Below are 19,825 nucleotides of genomic sequence, written 5' to 3'. Positions count from 1 at the left end.
GCTCTTCTCTGTACACGCTCAAGCAAATCTACATCCTTCCTAAAATGAGGCCTCCAGACCTGTACGCAGTACTCAAGGCGTGGCCTGACCATTGCCTTATACAGAGGGACAACACCTCCTTTTCCCTGCTAGCAAAATTCCTATATATCATTGACAAAACCCCATGACCCGCCCTAGCCGCCTGTCTGCACTGCTCAGAAAACTTCATATCTGACTGCACAATTACTCCCAGGTCTTTTTCATTTTCTACCATCTTAAGTGTAGTACCACACAGTTGGTATGTTTCTCTGGGGTTACTTCTCCCCATATGCAGTACTTTGCATTTGTCAAGGTTGAACTTCAGTTGCCACTTCTTAGCCCATCTGCCCAAATTATCTAGATCCTGTTGCAGTAGCACACTGCCATTACTGTCATTAAAAACCCTGCCAACCTTTGTGTCATCTGCAAACTTCGACATTAAGCCTGATATACCTTCATCAATATCATTGATAAATACACAAAACAACAGTGGACCCAACACCGAACCCTGTGGGACTCCACTAATAACATTAGTCCACGAAGAGCAGCACCCATTGATTACCACCCTCTGTCTTCTCCCACTTAACCATCCTTTTATCCATTGTAGCAACTTACCCTTAATACCATTCTGCTCCAATTTGTACAGTAGTCTTCCATGCGCAACAGTGTCAAAAGCTTTCCTGAAATCCAAGTATATGATATCAAAATTATTTTTTGCATCCAGTTCCTTTGTGACCACATCATAATAACCAATCAAATTTGTTATACAAGACTTTCCCTTAACAAACCCATGCTGTGTTTGAATTATTGCTGCAGTCTTGTCTAGATGATCCTGCAATGCATCTTTAACCAGTGACTCCATTATTTTACCCGGAACAGAAGTTAAACTAACTGGTCTGTAATTACTCGTGCCACCCTTCGATCCACCTTTGTGAATTGGGGACACATTTGCACATCTCCAGTCCGTGGGAACCTCCCCTGAGTCCAAGGATGCTCTCATAATTATGGCTAAGGGTTTGCTTAGTTGCTTTGCCGCCTCCTTTAAAATAACTGGATAGATCCCATCCACCCCAGGTGCCTTTCCTATGTTTAACTTCAACAATTTCTCCTCCACTTTGCTCTCAGTTATTACAAAATCATTAAGCACACTGCTACAATTTGATAACCTTCTTCCATTTTCAAATTGTAATAATTCCTCACGTGTGAATGTAGATGCAAAATACTCATTCAGTTTGTTTGCTATCTGAGCAGGATCATCAACAGTCGAACCATCGATGTCAAGTGGACCAATCATATTAATCCCCTTCCTTTTAGAGTTTATATAAGTAAAGAAATCCTTGCTGTTTTTCTTAGCATCTTTTGCCAAAGATTTCTCGTAATCCGCCTTCGCCTGCCGAACCTCCTTTGTGACCTGATTACAGACTAGCTTATATCTGCCACAGGCTTCTGCGTCACCTGATAATTTATATGCATCCCATGCATTTTTCTTCTCTGTCACGAGTCTCATTAGTTCCTTTGATAACCATTTAGGCCTAAACCTTGAACGATATTTCTTAATCGGTATATAAAGTCTAGTAGCTTCCACGATTAATTCCTTGAATGCTTCCCACTTAGAATTTACTGTTTGTAACATCGTCAGTTGATCCCACTGTACAGAATTTAAAAACTGTCTGAGACCACTGTACTCCCCTTTACGGAAGCAAAAACCCTTTCCTTTACCCCTGACGGTAGTTACCTCTTTCAGTAAATCCCACTTCAGCACACTGTGATCACTGCCACCTAGTGGTTCCTTTATCTGCAAATTCTTAATACACGAATGATCACTGCTGATAACCAGATCAAGAGTGTTACTTTCTCTGGTTGCCTCTCGAACATGCTGCTGCAGAAAACAATCTTCCAATAAATCCACAAAAGTCTGACTAGTGTGTGAGTGACCAACCCACAAGTTCCAGTCAATATCTGGGAAGTTAAAATCCCCCATTATAAGACATTCTGATTTACTGGCCCACTCTATTTCTCTGTACAATTGTTCATTGTACTCATTCAAGTCATTAGGCCTATAACACACTCCTACTCTTATTTTTCCTTTCGCAGTGCTTATCTCACACCAAACTGACTCAACAGAGCACTGTTCATCTATATTAACTGGGTGCACTTCCTTTGATTTTATGTTTTTCTTAATTAACAGCATAACACCCTCTCCCTTTCTGTCCTGTCTATCCTTTCTGTACACATTGTACTCCCCAAATTCCAGTTCTGCATTCCTTATATCTTTGTGACACCACGTCTCTGCTATCCCAACAATATCCGCCTTTGATGTCTTGACCAACACTTCAAATTCATCAAATTTATTTACTATACTTCTAGCATTGGTATACATGCAAGCATACATGCTCCTATGCCTATTCCTTGTTACCCTAACACATCCCATATACCCAACTATTCCATGATGACTTCCATCCATCCCTGAAACCCCCAACACCCCTCGCTCCAGGTCGCTTCTTATTCTAATAGAAGTTGTGCAAGAATCACCTTCACCTCTGCCTGCGGTTACTGTTAAACTATTAGTCTTTGTATCTCCCCAGGTATACTGCCTTTTTTCCAAGTTTTCCGACCCACCTAACACTGCCTCGATAGCATCAGCAAATATTCTTGCACCCTTTCTATTTAAGTGTATCCCATCCCTGTAGAAGCAATCTCTCCTGTTAACAAGTACAGTCCAGGCTGAAAAAAATTCTACCCCTTGAGCCTTGCACAACCTTTCCAGGGCCGAATTGATCGACAAGGCTCTCATCATATACTCCCTCCTATCGTGTCTGGGCAGAATTGCAGACACTTTCAAATTCAACCCTATTTCACGGCTTTTTTTCAACAGTGACCTGTACTTGTTGAGTAATTCCGCCGGTCTCCTACTCTTAATATCATTAGTGCCAACGTGTACAACTATATCACCTTTTGTGCCCTTGAAAGATGATATCCGCTCTACAACGTCATCAACCTTTGCTCCTGGCAGACATACCCTGGTCCTGTTCCACCTATCCTTTTTACAAAGCATGTTCCCCGTTTCCCTGACAATAGAGTCACCAACAACTACTAGTTCCTGTGGGACCAGCGCATTCTGCCTTAGGGGTTGCCGCTGTGTTGCGTGATGACCAAGTGCAAGCTCTGGCGTTGATGTGGGCAGCTGAGAGCCTGATGGGCCCCTCAATTTAGATCTTTCGAGGGCATCCACCCTGTCCTTCAAACTCTCATATAGGCCCATAACAACGCTGAGTTGTCGCCTGATTTCCTTACACTCCTTACATCGCGCACACACAAAGACATCCCCCATGGCAATATCATGTTCCATTCCAGAGAGTTCGGCAAACATTTCACAAGTTGCACATTTTTTTAGGCTGTGATGCGTTGGAGAATTGCCCCCCTCAGTTCTCCCCCAAATCACAGCACTCCTGCCACTTTGTGCCCGTTGCTTTGCTGCTCTAGTTTGGGGCATGGTAGTTTAAATTAATAAAATCAATAGCATTAGCATTAGTAGAGGCATATGATGCAAGAAAGCAAGCTTATTCAGCATCAGCCAAAAAAAAAAAAAAAAAAACAACCACTACTCCCATTTCACCCCTCCGTTCGTTCGAAATACCTGTCCAGCTGAGCCTTAAATTTATTTAGGCTATCAACTTCAACAACAAGCGATGGGAGTCTATTCCACAAACCAACTGTCCGCTGGCTAAAGGCAAATTTCTGCACATCTATCCGACATCCGTCCTTCCTCAATTTGAATTTATGCCCTCTCAGGTGATTATTCTGAGCAAGAGGAAGAATCCCATCGGCATTGAGCATGCTCAAGCCATTCAATAGTATTTGAATAGAAACTATTAAATAGAAACAGTGAAGCGTATTACTATATAATTATGCGTTAGAGCTACCTAACGCATAATACCTCAATTAAAAAATTTGAATTCCCTACCACTATATCCAAAAACAATGGCTACAAAAATGGAACGAAATAACGGTTTTACATATCGTAAGTAAAATCCACAAAAACTCTTTATCTAAATTAAAAATAAAAAATAACCAGCGTAACTATAACTATATGACTACGTATTAAGTACAATATAAAATAACAATTCACTGTTAGTAACATAATCAGTTTTTCCCACTTGAAGGAATTAAAAACTATTTAAGGCCAGTGTAGTTGCCTTTACAAATGCAAAAGCCCTTCCCTCTGCCCTTGACAGTAGTTATGTCTTTAAGCAAATCCCACGTCACTGCATTTTGATTACTATTACCTAGTGATTTTTTATCTGCAGGTACTTAATGCATGAAGAGTCACCATGTGATAATGAGATCAAGAGTATTTGCTTTTTCTCCCTGTCTAACATGCTGGTGTAGAATCCAGAAAAGTCTTGCTACCTTGTGAATGACTGGAACACAAGTTCCAGTCAATATGTGGAAAGTTAAAATTCCTCATTATAAGACCTTCTAATTTACTGGCCCAGTCTATTTGTCTGTATAGCTGTTCATTATACTCATCAGGAGACATTAGGCCTATGTCACACTCCTATCCTCATTTTTGTGTTCCCAGTGTTTATGTTACACTAATGACTGCACATTGCACTGGCCAGCTCCATTGACCAGGTATACTGCCTTAAGTTCTATTTGCTTCTTAACTAAGATAATAACTCCTTCTCCCAACTGTCCTTTCTGTACACATTGTACTCGCCATATTCAAATTCCACATTCCTTATGTCTGGGTGGAAACCAGTGTCCCTAAAATGTCTGCATTTGCTGACTTAACTAGCATTTCAATTTCATGAAATTTGTTTACTAAACTCTTAGTCTACATGCAACTATACACACCTATTTTTATTCTTAGTAACATATTAGCATTAGCATTAGTAGAGGCATTTGATGCAAGAAAGCAAGCTTATGCAGCATCAGCCAAAAAAAAAAAAAAAAAAAAAAAAAGCACTTCCATTTCACCCCTCTGTTCGTTCAAAATACCTGTCCAGCTGAGCCTTAAACTTACTTAGGCTATCAACTTCCACGACAAGGGATGGAAGTCTGTTCCACCAACCAACCACCCGCTGGCTAAAGGCAAATTTCCGCACGTCTATCCTACATCTGTCTTTCCTCAATTTGAATTTATGCCCTCTCAGTTGATTATTCTGAGCAAGATGAAGAATCCCATCAGCATTGAGCCTGCTCAAACCATTCAAGGCTTTATACACCTCAATCAGATCACCTCGCTGGTGCCTAGTCTCCAGACACACTGTAATTTGCAAAACTTAAGCCTTTCTTCGTAAAAGCACCCCTTTGTTCCATTCACTAATCTTGTTGCCCTTCTCTGTACTCGTTCCAGCAGCTCTACATCCTTCTTGAAATGAGGCCTCCAGACCTGTATACAGTACTCTAGATGTGGCCTGACCATTGCCTTATACAAGGGAATAATCACCTCCTTATCCCTGCTAGAAAAATTCCTATATATCATTGACAATACACCATGAGCTACTCTTGCAACCTGTCTGCACTGCTCAGAGAACTTCATATCTGCCTGCACAACCACCCCCAGGTCCCTTTCATTCTCTACCACTGTCAGTGTAGTACCACAGAGTTAATACGTTGCTCTGGGGTTGCTGTTTCCCATGTGTAGTACTTTACATTTGTCAATGTTAAACTTCATTTGCCACCTCTCAGCCGATCTGCTCAACCTTTCCAGATCCTGTTGCAGCAGCATAGTGTCAGTAGCGTCCTTGACAACCCTGCCTACCTTTGTATCATCTGCAAACTTGGACATTAAGCTCGATATACCATCATCAATATCATTTATGAATACAGAAAACAATAATGGACGCAACACTGAGCCCTGAGGGACTCCACTAATAATATTAGTCCACGACGAGCAGTGTCCATTGATTACCACTCTCTGTCTTCTCCTCCTCACCACCCCTTTATCCACAGCAGCAATTTGCCTCCAATGTCACATTGCTCCAATTTGTGCAGCAGTCTTCCATGTGCAACAGTATCAAAAGCCTTTCTAAGATCCAAGTATATAATATCAAAGTTATTCCCTGCATCCAGTTCCTTTGTGACTGCATCATAGTATCCAATCAAATTGGTCAGGCAAGACTTCCCCTTAACAAAACCATGCTGTGTCCGAGCTATAACTGAAGTCTTGTCTAAATGATCCTGCAGTGCTTCTTTAACTAGTGCCTCCATTAATTTTCCTGGAACAGAAGTTAAACTCACAGGTCTATAATTACTTGTGTCAGCCTTTGATCCTCCTTTGTGAATTGGGGTCACATTTGCACATCTCCAGTCTGTGGGTACCTCCCCTGAGTCCAAGGAAGCTCTCATAATTATGGCTAAGGGTTTGCTTACTTCCTTTGTTGCCTCCTTTAATATAACTGGATAGATCCCATCCACCCCGGGTGCCTTTCTTGTGTTTATCTTCAACAATTTCTCCTCCGCTTTACTCTCAGTTATTACAAGATTCTCTAGCTTACTGCTATATTTGAATACACCTCTGGCTTTCCCCTCGCTAATTAACTCCTCATGTGTGAATGTCGATGCAAAATATTCATTTAGTTTGTTAGCTACCTGAGCAGGATCATCAACAGTTGACCCATCGATATCAAGTGGACCAATCTGATTCATCCCCTTCCTTCTAGAGTTTACATAAGTAAAGAACTCTTTGCTGTTTTTCTTTGCATCCCTTGCCAAAGATTTCTTGTAATCTGCCTTCGCCTGCCTAACCTCCTTTGTAACTTGGTTACAGATCAACCTGCATCTATCATAGGCTTCTGTGTCACGTGTTAATTTGTATGTATCCCATGCATGTTTCTTCTCTGCCATATGCCTCATCAGTTCATCTGACATCCATTTATGCCTAAACCTTGAACAATATTTCTTAGTTGGTATGTAAAGCCTAGTAGCTTCCAAGATAAGTTCTTTGAATGCTTCCCATTTTGCATTTGCTGTTGGTAACATCATCATCAGTTGGTCCCACTGTATAGAATTTAAATACTGTCTCAGTCCATCGTAGTCGCCTTTACGAAAGCAATAACCCTTCCCTTTACCCCTAATGGTAGTTACCTCTTTGAGTAAATCCCACTTCAGCACACTGTGATCACTGCCACCTAATGGTTCATTTATCTGCAGATTCTTAATGCATGAAGAATCACTGCTCATAATCAAGTGAAGAGTATTCCTCCCTCTAGTTGCCTCCCGAACATGCTGATGTAGAAAACAATCATCCAATAAATCCACAAAAGCCTTGCTAGTGTGTGAGTGACCAGCCCCCAAATTCCAGTCAATATCTGGGAAATTAAAATCTCCCATTATAAGACTCTCTGATTTACTGGCCCACTCTATTTTCCTGTGCAGTTTCTTATTATACTCATCAGAGTCATTAGGCCTATAGCACACTCCTACTCTCAATTTTGATCTCCCAATACTTATGTCACACCAAACTGACTCGAAACTGCACTGTCCAGCGATGTCCACTGGCTTCACTTCCTTGGATTTTATGTATTTCTTAACTAATAGCATAACCCCTCCTCCCTTCCTATCCAGTCTATCCTTTCTGTAGACGTACTCCCCAAATTCCAGTTCTGCATTCCTTATATCTGTGTGACACCACGTCTCTGATATCCCAACAATATCTGCCTTTGTTGTTTTGAGCAATACCTCAAATTCATCAAATTTATTTACTAAACTCCTAGCATTGGTGTACACGCAAGTATACATGCACCTATTTCTATTCTTAGCTACCCTAACACAACCCATGTGTTTACTTGTACCACAATGACTCCCGGCTGTCTCTGATATATCCTGCATCTTGTTTTTCCGGCTTCTGCTCATTCCAATAGAAGCAGTGCAAGAATCTCTTTCACCTCTGCCAGTGGCTACTGTTAATCTATTCGTCTTTGTCTCACCCCCAGCTAGCAGTTTTCCGACCCACCTAACACTGCCTCGATAGCATCAGCAAATATTCTTGCACCCTTTCTATTTAAGTGTATCCCATCCCTGTAGAAGCAATCTCTCCTGTTAACAAGTGCAGTCCAGGCTGAAAAAAATTCTACCCCTTGAGCCTTGCACAATCTTTCCAGAGCCGAATTGATCGAAAGGCTCTCATCATATACTCCCTAATATGCATACACATACACACAGCCCATGTATTTGCTTGTTCAATGTGCACCTCCGGCAGTCCTTGTATTCTCTCACCTTGTTTTCCCATCTACTGCACATATGTATGTATATTTTTTGTTGCAGAGGCACCTGGAACATAAGTCCATCTCATTTCTATGCACAGAATCAGAGCTCTGTAAATTTCCAGGCATGTGAGTAGTGTTATGTTTGTGTAAATTGGGCTTTGCAGTGTTGTGCTAGCTATGTGTATTATGGACATAAGCTTAACCATCTCAAAAGGGACGAAACCTTACCCAAAAGAGACGGGAAAACCCTGGAGGCTCAAGCCAAGAAACAACAACAAAAAAAAAAAAAAAACCCAACAACAATCAGTGGAATTGATCCCAAAACAACATGGAAAGTCCAGTAAATATATTTTAGTAAACATGCATGATCACTAAACTAATTAATGTTAATAGTTAATTACAATAAGCTATTTTGTCTAAATGTGTTCAATGGGCACTATAGATTAAGGTTCTTTAAGGTAAAGTCCCCAAAATGTTTGGAGGACCATAAAATATACAATTCATATACCCAAATCATATGTATATATACTTATGCAAAATAATAGACATAAAAGGCCCAATTATAAAGTTTGTTAACAGGAGTCTATATCATCCCAGAAGGGAACAATATAAGATTTGTTGGCATAAAAATAGTTTATATACTAAACTCTTAAGAGATAGCTAAATCTATACAGATATTTAAACATTGACCTTGTAGCCATGGAACAAAACATTGTCCCACAAATTAACTTCTCATAATGTCCCGCAAGTTAACTTCTCATAATGTCCCGCAAGTTAACTTCTCATAATGTCCCACAAATTAACTTCTCATAATGTCCCGCAAGTTAACTTCTCATAATAGAAGTTAACTTGTGGGACACATTGCTTTGTTCCATGGCTATAAGATCAATTTTTACAAGGTCTGTTTTTCAATAAGTATTTTTAGAACATCAAATCTTCAAGACCAGTGATGATTCAAAAAGTATTATTATATTTTCTTTTAACTTCATATTATCATATGCTTTTAATTTTGACAAGCAAAGAAAAAGTTGGGCACACCACTTCTCTGATGGAGTGATTTTAGTTTTTTTTATTTCAGTCTTAAATTGTATTTTAGTCTTAACTTCTTTTGTGTTCAGTGTAAAGAATTACAATGAATCAGGTGAGTTTCTTATTATAATGCTTTATGCTTCTTATTAACTAATAATTAACTTTATCAACAAAATTAAAAGCATATCATGCCCCCCCCCCCCAGGAGTAAAATAAGATCTCAGAGGTTAATACTATATAATAAAACAAAACAGAATATAAAAACTTAAGTATTTTTAGAACTTACAAATTACCGGTACTTTAAAATACAGTTTATGGCATTTCATAATGACAAGCTACAATTTTTTCTTACTAGTAGTTTGGAAAAATTGTTCTGGAAGACCATTTCAGTGTGTTCCGGTAGAAAGTTCGAGCCTTCTTAAAAGTTTTAAAATTTCTGACGTCTGATTTGTAGATATCTATATGAGATGTATGATTGTTTCTGAAAACTGCTGTTCTCTTTTTTATTGTAATTTTTCAGGACCTCATGATATATTCACTCAGGAAGTGAATAAAGACGAGTCTGCGCTTTCAGATGCAGAAAAAAAGACACTGAATGATGACTCTAAACCAGAAACATCCCAGAAAGAACAGCCAGAGACCTCTGCTGGCAGCTCATCTGATAAAGTGATATTTCACATTGAAAGTATGTTTCTAAATTTTCTCTTGTAAAAATTATCTTGTATTAATATGCTAAGAAATGAAATCACGTAATGTCTTGAGACATGTGCAGTATAGAAACACATATGTATCAAATTAAAGGCTGTAGTTTTAGGGGTGCATATGCTAAATAGAGTTTGGTTTTGACACCTTTGGTCCTTAAAAATTTTTAGAAAATATGTTGCACTATAAAAATGCAATAAGCTAATTTGTCTTAGTGAATCAGTGATGTGAACATCACTGTGTCACTGACACAAATACTGGCCATGTTAGTACCAGTTTTCACTATTTTCATTGTTTTAAAATCGAAGGGTCTTGTGTGACTGAAGGGGAAAAAAAAAAAAAAATATATATATATATATATATATATATATATAATGTCCAGGAGAACTCTTACAGGTATTAAAATGCAAGTGCTGGTTGCAACAAACGAAATTGTGTTACATGCACGAATGCCAGAAGTTTGATGCACTGAAATACCCAATTAAAATTGCCCCTTTGTTTTTGTGTTTCTCTTCATTACTATGCAACCTCAGTGTAATGTGGGTGTTGGGAGACTTTAACACTTGTGTTATAAGTAAAGCATGTTATAGCCAAAAATAAAATTTACCTAGTCTTCCCCAATTTTAAACATGAGGATATTATTATATAAAAAAAAAAGGCTGTTGGATGATTTTGATAACAAGTATTCCTTGAGTTATGCAATTACAGTATTCCTGGAAATCATCATGTAGACAAAAACCAACTTGTCAGAAATCATTTTGCATAAAAAAATAGTATAATATGGCTGGGTTACATTCTGCATCAGACTATCCGACTTATAAAAGTATACAAACTGTTTGTCAATTCATGCACATTTCGCATTATTTCTTTAGCAGTTTTAGGTGTTCTAAATGTGATTTCATCTTTGAAAAGAAAGTTACAAATTTTGTTTAAAAAATGTAGCTGAATATATTGCAACTGACAAATATGATAGCTGCCTATCATATTTGTCAGTTGCAATATACTCAGAGATAAATGTTAAGTTTTAAGAGTGTCCCACATGCAGTTAATGTTTCATTGATTTATTTTTTATTGTATTTCTAATTGAGGTGAGACAGGAGAGAACATGAACATCTACAGTAATTACTCTTAGACAACCATTATTGTTTACAGAAAATTTAATTGTCTAATTGAGGGGATATACCACAGAAGAGTATACAATAGCTCAATAGTCCACATTTTTGAAACTGTTACTGTAGCTGGGTCCCATGAGGTATAGAATTTGCTTCTGCTAATGTCTTGTGAAATTCATATTTTGGTATAAGTTACATTTTTATGTCTCTACTGGGGGGGACATAATCACACCAGCATTATATCCACAATTTCAGTATGACCAGGTGTGGTATATTGAGATTGCACTATATTATTTTATGGTGGCTCAAGCATGAATGGTACTGCAACCTATAATTTTTCAGTCTTATGTGAATTAAGGGTTACTAAGACAGAAGGTGCATATTTTTAATGAAAATGCCAATGACGAGAGGTTTTAGATCCTATACTACTTAGTACCATGCATGGGTTGAAGGTCAAGAAGATACTTGTTGACATTAGGGTCCCATGTGGTATAGAATTTGCTTCTGCTAATGTCTTGTGAAATTCATATTTTGGTATAAGTTAAAGGGTTAGTAAGACAGAAGGTGCATATTTTTAATGAAAATGACAAGAGATTTTAGAACTTATACTACTTCGGTACCATGCATGGGTTGCATTAGACTGAGAACAAAAGAGAAAAACCCAGTTTTTTAGATGAAGTGGAAGCAATATTTGTGATGTGCTTATGCCAACACACACACACACACACACACACACAGAGAGAGAGAGAGAGAGAGAGAGAGAGAGACGAGAGAGAGAGAGAGAGAGAGAGGAGAGACGAGAGAAGAGAGAGAGAGAGAGAGAGCAGAGAGAGAGAGAGAGACGAGAGAGAAATCCCTAGTAGAGATATGTGATCTTGTCTACAAATCAATGTCATCAATCATAAGCACAGGAGCAGAAGAATCATTTTTGTGACATATAGCACAGGGCTAAGTTTTAGAAGGATTGAAATCAACTAAGTTTTTTTTTTTTTTTTTTTTTTGTCCAACTTGAGAATTACCTGCAGATCAGCATTTAGGGTAGGGAATTGGTAGTGGATATTTGAGAAGTTGAAGCTGTTTCTGCAGAACTAGGTTTCTCAAACTGGAAGGTGGAATGCAGTGCTATGAGCAAAACTATGGATAGTATTTCCGGTCAATGGAAGGTCATTAATGTACAAGAAGAAAAGAGTGGAAGAAAGAACTGAACCTCGGTGAACACCAACAGTAGTGGATAACTAAGAAGACAGTCATCTACCATCATTCACAGTGAGTGGCCAAAGAGAAAACTGGATACTCAATTACAAAACGTATTGGGAAATCATAGCTGGGAGCTTATATAAAAAAAACCTTTATGCCAAACACGAACAAAAAATTCTTTGAAATGTCAAGAGCAACTGTCTGAGTTTAACTGAACTCTTCCATTGCATTTATCCATAAATGGGTAACATTAACCACAGGAGCTCACATCTGTTGAGTACAGATGTGAGGACCCTGGCTTGGCACACCCAGGGTTCTGAGCTGGATATCACCATTCTTCTCTTTCTTGGTGATTCCCTTCTACTTTTGACTCTTGTTTGTTTCTCTCTCTCTCTCTCTCTCTCTCTCTCTTCTCTCTCTCTCTCTCTCTCTCTCTCAGGGTAATTCAGAAATTTTTTTTGGCTGGTGCAGGCTTCCTTGCACCGTATGGCTATTAATAATAATAAGCCAGTACAGCACCAGTGGATTGACATTGATGAAATCCACACTAGTGATCATTGATCAGGTGAAGAGTTTAAGAGTTGGCAGTTAATTGATTTCTCCATTACTTTAGAAAGAGTAGAAGTAAATGCAATGGATGATAATTGGATGGGGGGGTTTGTCACCCTTTTTAGGAACTGGCTGGATATGAGCAAATTTCCAAGCAGAAGGGAAAACACTTTTGAATAAGAAAGTGTAAAATGTCGATGTAGAACAGATTTTGCAAATGAGTTGAGAAATACCATCTGGACTCTTGGTGCTGTCTTGGCATCACAACTGTGATGCCAAGACAGCACCAAGATTCAAAATACTTTTGACGGAAGACCACGCGAGCATTGATTGGAGTGTACCGGTAAAGGTAGGATGTGGTTTATCAGATCATCAAAACATGAGTTAGAAGAAAAGTAGAATGCTGGCAAGCTTTAGCCCAGGTAGTACTAGAACCATCCAGTTTTGACAGAATTCAAAGAGAGAGAGAGAGATGGGCAAAATTGATGCCAGTAGCTTTGGCAAGAAACCAGAATGCTCAAATACCATTTGGACAAGAAGCAGGTTTTCTACTCTTAGCCTATTCAAAATCTAGTTTGAACTGATTGACTGCTTTACAGTTGTTGCACGCTTTGGTGTAGGCAGAAAAGGAACCTGGAGATTTGGATGCAAGGAAATTGTGGTATGCAACATTCTTATCTTGAACAGCCCTAGCAGTTATTGGAAAATTAAGATTTACATAAAGGGTGTTATTTTAAGTGGATTGTGAAATAAAGGATTTCATTCCTACAAGAGTAATTTCACTGACATGATCTGAGCAGATACTGATCAGAAGACTTAAAATGGTAATCTAACCAAGGAAAAGAATAGAAATTGTGCAGATCATCCCATTTTGCATTCTTGTAATGCCAAACAACACAAGTTTCAGAATGGCCAAAAGAGAAAGGCTTCATTGGAGGAGAGACCATTGCCAAGTTGTGATCCGAGGTGCTTACAGGACCATTCACCTCGACTGTGTGCTTGGGAGGATTGCTTGTGCAAAAAAATATTCAGTGTTGGCTGTGTGGTTAGGATTGTCTAGTATTCTGATAGGTAAAAATGAACAATCTGTGCAAGGTCATTAGCAATTGCATAAGCCTCAGCATCTCAACCAACTGGATCCATGTGACTAGAAAACAGAAGCCGGCCTGAGTTGTGAACATTAAAGTTACCAAGGAAAACTACCTCATTGTTGCATGAAAGTTGGACTGGAGAAAGTCAAGTTTCAAAGAGAGGAAGTCAAAGAATTCCAAGTGATTAGTGGAGCTGGGAGAATGGTAGAAGTAAATGGTGAAATTTGACAGAATGAGGGAGAGAGAGAGAGAGAGAGAGAGAGAGAGAGAGAGAGAGAGAGAGAGAGAGAGAGAGATTAAGCCATAGAAGATTGAAAAGAGGAAATTCCAAATTACTGTCTGACAGGAAATATCAGAGCAGACATGTGCACAAGTACCACTTTTGAAGCAAAAGGAAGGTTGGAAGGTTATGGTGAGAATCTTGCCATGATTCTCATCATAACCTCAAATGACAGCATTGATCCTGTGTTATCCGTAGACATTTGTATGTATCTCACTCTGCCATGGCTTCAATCTCTTCACTGGTCATCAGCTGGTCGTTTTGGCCCACTGGACTGGATTTCCCTGATGCAGTCCATTGGTGTTGCATTTGTCTGGCCAAAATTTCATCCTTCTGTGCTGAACTCTTCAGTGGTCTGGAGTATGCAACTGGTTAGGATCTTGTACATTGTTTGGAGATAGGTGATAAGTCTGTACTTCATCAGATTTTGGTGTCTTTGGCTTTAGCCTTCAGTTAAGTGATTCCTTGAGTCAGAGACCTGTGATTGTGTCATGGTTCCTTATCATCTGGGTGAACTCCTCTGCTCTGTACTTGTGTGTGCAGCTGACCTTGTACCAGCAGTTGTGGATGTTATATCCCTTAGGTTTGCCAGTTGTGGGACTTCCTGATCGACTGTTGTACTTTTTCCTCCTGAATCACCCATTCTGTCATCTCTTTTATGTCTTTGGTTTTCTTCCATTCTAGGTCTATCCAGGGATGCACGGCCATTATAGCTAACTTTTCTGCTGCACGAGTTGCCCTAGAACTCTGAGTGCCTTCTGGTTGGAGCATCTGCTGTCTTTTTTTCTCCTCTTATCTGAATTTCCTCGAGAAGACTCTGGTTTCATCAGATATCCAGTTGTCTGTTTTCCTTTGGACACTATTGACGAAGTCTCTTGAGGGTGTCAGGGTATTCTTTAATCCTCTGATTATAGGTCTCATGTTTGCTGTGGATGTTGTTTTTCTTGAGAATGAAGACCATTCTCAAGAAAAACAACTTTTCTGATCAGCATCTCACTTCTGTTACTCCATTGGTACTGGTCAGTTGGCCTCTCTTCGCTCTTAGATCTTCTGCTGTAGCCTTCTTTTTCAGGCTAGTGGTTCCTTGTCTTTGCATTTTATTTTCTGTTGGTCTTTGGTTTCTCTTCCATTCATCCTAGTAGCTGCTATAGCGACACTGGCTGTGCAGATATCTAGTGTTACTTTGTTGTTGTTGAGCTAATCTGGTATTAGTATTAGTAATGTCCACATGGTGCAAGGAAGCCTAAGGCTTATGTTGCACCAACCAAAAAAAATAGACAACCTATGCATTTCCCTCCTCCCTTAGGTAACTATCCAGCTGACCTTTGAATTTCCCCAAACTGTCAGCCTCTACCATTCCAGTAATTTATAACTCACTGGCAAAAATAAAACTTCCTGCAATCCAGTCTAAACATCTCTCCCCATAACTTGAATTTATGGCCCCTAGTTCTATAATCCTTTATAACCGTGAAAATTTCGCCCTCATTCATTTTACTATTGCCTCTCAGAGCCTTAAATGTCTGAATCAAGTCACCTCTAATGTGCCTCGTTTCCGAGCTGTGCAACCCACATATTCAAAATCTCCTCATAAGGATGTCCTTTAACTCATCAAGGATGAGAAAAAGGAGGGAGAGTTACTTGTCTCTGGATCCTTTCAAGAAGCTCGATTGTCTTTTTTTTTAGGTGCAGTCTCCACACTTGAACAAGTATTCCAAGTGTGGTCTAACAATAGCCTCATATAATGGGATTATGATGTCCTTATCTCTACTAGCAGATGTTTGATAAAGCATCAATAGGATACCGTGGGCCTTGTAACCTGTGTACAATGCTCGGCGAACTTCATGTCTGACCGTATTGTAACTCCCAAGTTCCTTTCTTCCACTACTGACTTTAGTTCAACTGCACCAAGTGTATAACTTGTTTTGGGATTACTGTTCCCCAGGTGTAAGACCTTGCATTTTGCTGATATAATGCATAGCTGCCAATTCTCTGACCATCCCTGAAGTCTATCTAGCTCACTCTGAAGAAGCTCTGCTTGGCCGTGATCATTAACTACTCTATCGATCTTTACATCATATGCAAAATTAGACATCACAATGTCTATCTCTTCATTGATGTCATTTATGAAAATCAAAAACAACAGTGGTCCTAATACTGATCCTTGGGGAACCCCTTACTTCTTATGTCAACCCAATCAGGGGAATAACAATTTATAACAACCCTCTGCCTCCTGCCCTGAAGCCATCTAGCTATCCATCTAACGATTTTCCAACCTGTTCCAGCTTATAAAGTAACTGCTCATGTGGGACTGAGTCAGATGCTTTGCTTAAATCTAAATAAACAATGTTGAAATTATTCCCTAAATCCAGCTCATGAGTGACCCTGTCAAAATAGCTAACCAGATTTGTCAAAAATGATTTTCCTTTTACAAAACCATATGCTTGTTTTTATGCTGCGTATCCCTGAGACTTCCATTTCTATCTAAATGATCCTGAATTCCACCCTTGATCATTGTCTCCATAATTTTCCCTACTACTGAAGTTAGACTGATCAGTCAGTAATTTCCCACTACACTCTTAGAACCACCCTTATGTATTGGAGATACATTGGCACTTTTCCAATCCAATAGAATCTCTCCTGAATCCAGTGATATGCTCATAAATTAGTCTCAATGGTTCAGTGTACTCACTTGCTGCCACCCTTAAAATTATAGGGTCTTCTTCTTGTTCTCTGCCCACTGGCAGATTCAGGACTCCACTGATGCCATTTTTCTCTCTCTTGTGCTTTCCTTTTAATCCCTGCATAATTTCCTCTTCCCATCCAATTCTCCTCCCAGCAGCTCTCTTCCCACACATCTTCCTCTCTATCACTTTTCTTAGCATGCTTTCTCTTCTCAAAACATGTCCTATAAAGTTCTTTTGTCTTCTTCTTAGTTCTTTTACTAACATTTTCTCTTCTCATACTTTCCTCAAAACTTCCTCATTACTCACTCTGTCCACCCATTTCTCCCTTTCCATATTCCTCCACACCCACATCTCGAAAGCTTCTAGCCATCTTATCTCTCTTCCCAGTGTCTGTGTCTCTGAGCCATGAAGTACAACAGTCCATATTAATGTTTTCACCATTTGCTTTCTTAATTCCTTCTTGAAACTTCTTCTCAGTAGTTCTTTTCTATTACTAAATGCCTCTCTGCCCATTGCAATTCTTGTTTTTATTTCCTCCAGACTTTTCCCATTTTCTGTCATTATGCTTTACAAGTACAGTCATCCCTCGATTTGTGCAGTTTTTTATTGCATGGTCAGGTATTTACTACCAAAATTTTATATTATGTGCTGAGTTTCACTATCTGTGCGATTTTTGTTTACGAAGCTTCAAAAATAGGAATGAATAGTAGATTTTAAAATTTTTATTTTTGTTTTTTACATGATTGAAAATTTCATTGAAGGAGAAACGCATTTCACCATAATAACGTAAAATCCTGCAGAAAATCAGCTGTCGGTATTATTGAAAATGCAATAAGATTGAGTTTACTACCTGTTTATAATTAGATTGCATTAACAGAAAAGCCCAATAAACCGGAAAGTGAAAATTGTTCTTATTTTTTTATGGTCATGACCTCCAGAAATATGCTTTAGAAACATATCGCAAAGGCTTTTAAAACTGATTCTTATAACCAAACATTATTTTTGGTTATAAGTCTGGTTATTTTTGAAACAACTTCCTCATTCAGGAGGCGCCTCCGTAGCCAGGTGGGAAGGAGCAGCAGTGCGTAGCACACGCTTCTTGATTAAACCGGGGTTCGAGCCCGTCACCACCAAATACGGAGGATGCGGAAAGGTCAGGGAATGACTACCGCATATCCCCGGAGCAATATGGCCTTAGTTGCTAATGCTCCTAAAAAAAAAACCAAATAACAAACAATAACAATCCTCATTCGGGACCCCCTTCGTCAGTTATCCTATGTTAGCTGTTCAGACAGAATCTTTTTCTGGTTCGTGCAGCGTGTTTTAATCGGTAAGCATTGCTTTTGCTGATTTAATATTTCTTGTCTATATTAAGTTTGTGTTTAATTAATGCCTAAAATGAAGAAAGCTACAACAAAAAAAATTAATTTAGAGGAAAAATTAAAAATCGTTAAGGAGTTAGAAAATGGTAAAAAGGTTGCAGCGTTGGCCAAGAAATACAGCATAAATGAATCTAGCATTAAACAAATTGGGGAAAATGCTGAGAAAACTCAAAATTCAGCTATCTGTTCCAGTCATTGCCTGCAAAAAGCACTACAAAGTGAGAAATCCGTTAATAGAGAAAACTGAAAAATTTCTTTCTTTCTGGAAAGATCTTAATCAAAAGAGAATGCCTCTTAGTTCAGATATTATTCGTGTTAAAGCACTGCAAATTTTCAGTCGCTTACAAGAAGAAGCCGGTCCGTCCAATGCAGACGTCTTTCAGGCCACTAAGGGTTGGTTCGAAAATTTTAAGAAACGTCAAAGTCTTCACTATCTTAAAATTAATGGGCAAAGCAGCCAGTGCAGATATGGAAGCTGCTTCTTTGTATCCGAAAACTTTAAAGGATGTTATTGCAACTAAGAGCTATCTAGCAAGTCAAGTGTTTAATGCTGATGAGACCAGCTTATTTTGGAAGTGTATGCCAAGCTGAACATTCATTTCAAAAGAAGAGGAAAACCATCCCAGGTTTCAAGGCTGCAAAAGATAGGTTAACACTTTGTTATGTTGCAATGCAGAAGGTGACTTTAAGTGTAAACTGCTTCTAATTTATACATCAGAAAATCCTCGTACTTTTAAGGAATATCAAAAAGCTCCTTACCAGTTCATTGAAAATCGAGCAAAAAAAGCCTGGATGACAGCTAAAATCTTTGAGGATTGGTTTTTAAATCGCTTTTGTGTCAAAAACAAAAGGATATTGCCTGAAGAAGAACATAGCATTCAAAACCTTGCTCATTCTTGACAATGCACCTGTCATCCTGCACATTTTCTTGATCTGCACCTAAATGTGAAAGTTACCTTTCTTCCAACGAATACAAGTTCTTTAATTCAGCCGATGGACCAAGGTGTTATAGCTTCCTTTAAACTTTATTACCTAAGATCTTTTTTATAATTGGTAAAAGCTACTGATGGAATAAGCGGCTTTTAATTCAAGATTATTGGCAGAATTATAACATTCTTGATGCTGTAAAAAATATTGAATTTGCGTGGGGCAAAGTTAAGAACTCAACAATGAATGCAGTGTGGAAAAAGCTGTGGCCACAAAGCTGCACTAAAGAAACAATGGTTGAAATGCCGGAGGTAGTTGAGATTCTGAGAAGTGGCAAAATAATTAGTGGAGAGGGATTTGAAGAACTGGAACCAGCAGATATCACAGAAGTCCTTAAATCTCATAGAGAACAATCATCAGTGGACAATATTTTTTTGCAATATGAAGAAGATAAAAACAAAGAAGATGCACACAAAAATTTGACTGCGAAGAGACTAGCTGAGTTTTTAAGACTTACAAATTAGCTTAGCCAAGAAGCTCTAGATATGGATCCTAATTTGGAGAGGAGTTTAAATTTTTGCAGAACTTTATCATTAGCTTTAGTTCCTTATGAAGAAACTTATAGAGATAAATAGCATGCT

General features: G+C 38.7%; 1 protein-coding gene across 1 annotated transcript in view; it reads left to right on the top strand.

The window, feature by feature from the left end:
* The window catches only part of LOC150091574 (uncharacterized), a 298,466-nt gene that overhangs the window by 158,781 nt on the left and 119,860 nt on the right, over nucleotides 1–19,825 (top strand). The window contains exon 9 of the mRNA XM_090369000.1: nucleotides 9,781–9,945. Within this exon, the coding sequence (XP_090225126.1) occupies nucleotides 9,781–9,945 (165 nt within the window). The remainder of the gene's footprint in view (nucleotides 1–9,780; nucleotides 9,946–19,825) is intronic.

The sequence above is a fragment of the Mastigoproctus giganteus genome, chromosome 1 (genome assembly GCF_048544385.1).
Source record: "Mastigoproctus giganteus isolate SK-2022 chromosome 1, ASM4854438v1, whole genome shotgun sequence".
Classification (NCBI taxonomy): domain Eukaryota; kingdom Metazoa; phylum Arthropoda; class Arachnida; order Uropygi; family Thelyphonidae; genus Mastigoproctus; species Mastigoproctus giganteus.
Note: the sequence above shows the minus strand (reverse complement) of the source record. Positions and strands in the feature narration are given on the sequence as shown.